General features: G+C 45.8%; 1 protein-coding gene across 1 annotated transcript; it reads right to left on the bottom strand.

Annotated features, from left to right (window-relative positions):
- Window positions 1-573: 573 nt before the first annotated feature.
- LOC127227254 (uncharacterized) lies at window positions 574-1,109 on the bottom strand. The gene is made up of 2 exons (XM_051191613.1): window positions 1,051-1,109; window positions 574-958 (listed from the first exon to the last, which is right to left on the bottom strand). Exons 1-2 carry the CDS (start codon window positions 1,107-1,109, stop codon window positions 574-576), a joined length of 444 nt encoding a protein of 147 aa, XP_051047570.1.
- Between the last annotated feature and the right edge of the window lie 4,595 nt (window positions 1,110-5,704).

The raw sequence follows: 5,704 nt of genomic DNA, 5'->3' as shown, positions 1-5,704 counted from the left end.
TCTTTGAACTTTGATGTTCTATTGTTCTGTTACAATAATCATGTGACTACAAAGGAAAAGAATGGAATACATGAGTCATTTCTGCTGACATAGAGAAGTTTGAAGAGTCAGGCTCTGGCTACTGGTGGGATGGGTGGAGAAGGCTTGGGAAGGTTTGGGATGGGAGTGGAACAGTGAACTAAACTCAATCTAAAATCTCAACTCCCTCAGAGATATAGTACTTCTACTTAAAGGAATTCAGTTTTTAATATAGGCACATGCTAGAACTAAATGGAGTTATATTTATTGAAGGGAAACCTGTATGGTAAGACTTACTAAATAATATTGGTTATTCTAGACTCAAGAGACACATGACCCTGGACTTCCAAAGACAAAAACTTTGAAATAATCTATGCATCCATTGATAAAATGTTGATGTGTTTTCATACTGTGAAATACTCTGAGGCTACTGAAATAGACTAGCTAACAAGCACTTTGGGCAAGGGCATCTAGTTCCTGGCTAATCCAGTTTGTATCCACTCAGAAACCCAACACTGCTGACTGCCACATAAGATCCACTTGCTTTTCTACCATTTAGCTCCTCTCCCCAGAGACAACTGTGGCAGTTTGACCCCGGTAACCCTTCCCACCCGTGGAGTGCTCCAGTTTGTGACCCCGGTAACCCTTCCCACCCGTGGAGTGCTCCAGTTTGTGACCCCGGTAACCCTTCCCACCCGTGGAGTGCTCCAGTTTGTGACCCCGGTAACCCTTCCCACCCGTGGAGTGCTCCAGTTTGTGACCCCGGTAACCCTTCCCACCCGTGGAGTGCTCCAGTTTGTGACCCCGGTAACCCTTCCCACCCGTGGAGTGCTCCAGTTTGTGACCCCGGTAACCCTTCCCACCCGTGGAGTGCTCCAGTTTGTGACCCCCGGTAACCCTTTCCACCTGTGGAGTGCTCCAGTTTGTGACCCCGGTAACCCTTCCCACCCGTGGAGTGCTCCAGTTTGTGACCCCGGTAACCCTTCCCACCCGTGGAGTGCTCCAGTTTGTGATCCCAGTAACCCTTCCTACCTGCGGAGTGTTCCGGTTTGGCTGTCAATTATATCTGGTGCCGAAAACTGGGCCCCCATGGGCTCTGTCCTTCCTAACTTAACCAAACTGCCTATGTGGCCCTCCTGGGTATGTGGTCATTGCCGTCTGGCTCCTGACACCCATCATATCCGCTCCAAATTTTAGAGCCTCATTCTAGCCATTTCTCTGGTCCACCCGCTTTACCCACTCGTCTCTTCTTGCCTTCTCAAGCAAGTGTCCTATGAGAGCCACCTGCTCTGTCTCTCTCTTTGTCCCTCATTGGATCACTGGAGCCTTCTTAACAAACGTCACACTGGTGTGCCAGGTACTCCCCGTGCCCTCCTGGGTGCCCATCATGCTGAAAGGGAAGCCTCCCCACTGGGATCCAGGGCATGCCTCTGACAAGTCTTTTTCCCTTTGGGGACGTCCACAGCTCTTACCCCTTCCCTCCCCACATCTCCACTCCTATGCTAATTCTCAACTGCCACATTTTCAAGGGTGTCTCCCCTCCTACATCAAGTGAACCATGGGCCTTTCACATTCAAACTTAGACTCATAGACTCTTCTCACCTGACACCTTAAATCCCCCACTGCCCCATTTTTTTTTTTTTTTTTTTTTTTTTTTTAGTGCAATATGGTTTGGCTTCAATATAAGCTTGATAACCAGGCTTGATGGCTAGAAAATGGGACATTTGATTTCCAAGTCCTTATGGATTGTGACTACTTCCACCACAGGTCAAATCTCTTATATTTGTCCCCTGTTTGCTCTCTTCTTCCAAAAGGCCCTTATCCCTAAGCCTTCTTCAGTCTCCACTCTTGTCCCCCTCTGTGATCACTGGGTTCAGTCTTAGGTTCAAATGTCTTTTGAATGTGGGTGGTACAGGGGGAAATGTCACATGTTGTTCTATTCTACTAAAAAGCTGGCTGTGGCAATGGGATTTGGACTGCCTACTCTAGACCCAAGCGTGTCTGTCTAGAGGTTTCCTCCAAAGCTTCTGTTGTGGATCAGGCTGGTGGCCTGACTCAGTGACAAGGAGAAAGAGAACAAAACAGAAGAGTCCAGGAAAAGACACTGTGCTTAAGAACAGCTAAGAGGCAATCTGTTCCCAACAGAAGTTACTGATGGCTAGGTGGGATCACAGAAGCTTGGCTCTCTGAATGCTCCTTTATCTTGGTTTTGTTTAGTCCCTTTGACGTGTTAGCTTTCTTTATCCCAGGATTTGCAAGGCCACTAGGAGTGGTTTTAAAGAAATCTGTAAAATCCCAAGTCCCCCCAAAAGTTATTTTAAAACTTGTAACAACAACAACAACAACAACATGTTTCACTGGGCAGTGGTGGTACATATTTTTAATCCCAGCACTCAGGAGACAGAGGCAGGCAGATCTCAGTGAATTTGAGGCCAGGCTGGTCTACAGGTGAGTTCCAGGACAGGCTCCAAATTTACACAGAGAAACCCTGTCTCAAAAGAGAGAGAGAGAGAGAGAGAGAGAGAGAGAGAGAGAGAGAGAGAGAGAGAGGAAGTGTTCCAATGCCGATGGCTTCATTGGGCCCTCACATTGTGTCCTCAGGTTGGCACTGTGCCTCCCTCAGCTTCCAGAACCTTCTGCCCCCATTCTGAGACCGAGGATGCCCCTGCTTGCTCAGCCCTGCATATCTCACTTTGGGTTTGTGTAGGGAAGAAAAGGCCTGGGGAAGACGATCACGTTTAAACTCGGTTGCAGAGAAAGGCTCTGATTTATCTTGCTTGGGGAGAGGAATCCATGGTGCTGGCCCAAGGTTTTGAGCAGGAGTGGTTCAGTAGCTTGAATAGTGGCTCGTAGCCATGCGGAGAAATCTCGTGCTCCTTCCCTGATTCTGGTTTCTTTGAATTTGGGCCATGTTTTAAAAAGTGCTTTAAGTGGCTTTAATACGTAGCCAAGGTGGAGAGCTTCTGGATTGACTGACGTAAAAGGGAAAGGATCACTGTGGCCACTGGGTGGAATTAATTCGGTTTGCTAAGTTAAAGTACTGCCTGGAAAGGGAGGTGGCCGCTTGTCAGTGCTGCACATTCAGCTTCCAGCATAACAAGGACTCATGTGCTACTTACTTGGTGCTTTCCACAGCTACTTCATGGGAGGAACCCTGATTGGGATAGGCCTAGGTCACATGTACAGCCCGAATGGAAGGGGCTTTCCCTGTGGAAGGGGCTCCTACTTTTATGAAAGGGGTTCTGCTGTCGGAAGGTCAGGAGATTAAATGATGACAAATCACAGCTAGCACAGACTGTTTCAGAGTTAAATGGCCCACCAATTATTACTATCCTGGGCCACTTCTTGTATTTCTCTGTGATTTAACTCAGGCCACATCTCCTGTGCCGAGCAGGAGAAATCAACATGAAGTTTGATGACAGCTCATGATCTTTGCGGTCTCCAAAGAAAGACACCAGAATAGCCAGAGGTGTATGAAAATGCTCAGTGTCACTAATCAGAGAAATAGAATTTAGAATCATAGTGAGGTAAAATACCCAAGCAGACATTTATTTATTACAGTTCTAGAAGCTGGCAAGGTCAAGGTCAAGGGGCCTGCATCTTGCACATGACTTCTTGCTGTATCATTCCATAGTGGAAGTTGGAAGGGTAAGTAAGCACAGGGTACCGAACTCATCCGTTCATGGAAACACACACTTGTGATGTTAACCCCTGTTACTCTAGTGACATTAATCTTCATGAAAAAGGGAAGGAGTGATGGGGTGGGGTGATGTGAGGAGCTCTCAGGAGGGGAATCAGTTGGAGGGTGATAAGAGATGCAGAGCTTGTTAGAATGACTTATCACGAATTCATAGGAAACCTGTGCTCATCACAGGGAATCTCTGCCTCTAGGTGGGGAATAGGTCATCTATTTAGCCTGGAGGTGGGAGTGTGGACAGGGACTCCCATCCCTGAGGCTGTTAAGAAAGCAATGCTAGTATCACCAACTGGTCATGATATTCTGAAGATGTTCTGAATTGGAGGGAATAAATAACCTTTAGTTTCCCTCTCAACCTTGAGACTTTATGATTTTGTAATTCTGAGTTTTGTAAGGAACTCAACAAAATGAAATTACTTCCACCCTACTCAAATTATAGTGTTTTGCCTTTCAGCTTCCTGGAGGGAAAGGACTTTAAAAATGCTGCACCCTTGGAATAGATGATGTGATTCAGGCGCTCTCATTCCGGGTCAGTTCTCTTAAGCATCAGTGTAATTATGACTGAGCAGATGCAGCATCATGCTGGCTGATAAGTTCGCTGCTTTTATCTCTTTTCAGCAGGCGTCGTGGGATGGCTGAACACAGAATGTCATTTTGATGCATAGCCTTTTTTGTTTGCTGAGGACTTTTTGAGTTTTTTTTTTTTTTGTTATGGAAGTTACATTCTCCCTGTTGACTTTGGATTATTAAAGTGTTGTACTTTTTTTTTTTTTTTATTTTGTCTGTTATATCTCAGAAGCAGCTTTGCAGGGTTGGCAGCAGGAAGGGGAGAAGATATTCTGGATGGTTCTGCTCCAAAGGTACCAACCAGTCTCTACCTGATGGCAGGATGCCCACCTAGGTACTGGGCACACTCTATATAGAATAATAGAGAGGGACATACTGTCCAGTGTTGTGATGTTGCTCCACACTGGCACAGAACTGAGGATGTCCCAGCCTGGTTCTCAGAGCAGTGTTTTCTATAAGGCTTACATTAGAAGTCACAAGACCTCCAAGGATTTTGCATATCTCCTCTAGTTCCAGTTACTTCCTCCAGCTTCTTCCATCATGCTGACATCCATTTGGGGATCAGGGTTCAAGCATCAGCCTGATAACATGACCTATAGTCCAATAAGGCCTCCTATCTTGAGCAGCTTGTGATATTGTTCCAACACTGAAATATTTCCGTGTGGAGGTGGGCCTCATTCTACAATTCAGCATAACAACTATTGCTCCATTCCTCCCCCATGCCCAGTATCAGACTAGGGGAACAACAACACTGCATCTGTTCCATATGTCAGGGAAACAGGAACAGTGTTCCTAGAGCTAAGGCATCCCTGGCCTGTTTACTAGGCAGGTACCAGTGATCCAGGATGGGAGGGCAGGGACCATTCATGCTTGAGGATGGAGTCACAGTCAGGTAGAATTACTCTCAGCAGTGAGCCCAAGGGACCCCGTTAAATGGCTCAGGATTGTGATTTTTCACTGCTCTGGAGGCTACGACAGGGAGCTTATGAGTTCAAAGCCTATGTGAGCTAAAGAGGAAGCTTGAGGTCAGTCTAGGCAAGTCGTTGAGACTTTGTCTCAAAAATAAATGGTAAAAAAGAAAAAAATGGGCAGGTGATATGGCCTAGTTATGAAGTACCTAGTACATCCAGACTTTGCCAGTATGACAACAAACTGAAAAATATTGTCTTGACTTCATGTTCCATTTGGAAATATTGGGGTTAAAAAGAGATTCTGTCTAATTGTACTAGTCCTGGATGTTTTCAGAATGGCTGTTAAGCTTTGAAAAGAGACAGTTATGTAGATTTAACCACAATAGAAAAGGAAGTGTAGTGAAAGAGAAGGAAAAAAGAGTTAGAGAACAATCATGCCTGACTAGAGGGTACTAGTGCAGCAATAAAGAACCAACCCTTCTCTAGTTTAGACCATCTTTAAGATTTTCTA

This window comes from Phodopus roborovskii, unplaced genomic scaffold, assembly GCF_943737965.1.
Source record: "Phodopus roborovskii unplaced genomic scaffold, PHOROB, whole genome shotgun sequence".
NCBI classification, from domain to species: domain Eukaryota; kingdom Metazoa; phylum Chordata; class Mammalia; order Rodentia; family Cricetidae; genus Phodopus; species Phodopus roborovskii.
The sequence above is the reverse complement of the archived record's forward strand: the minus strand, read 5'-3'. Positions and strand labels throughout refer to the sequence as shown.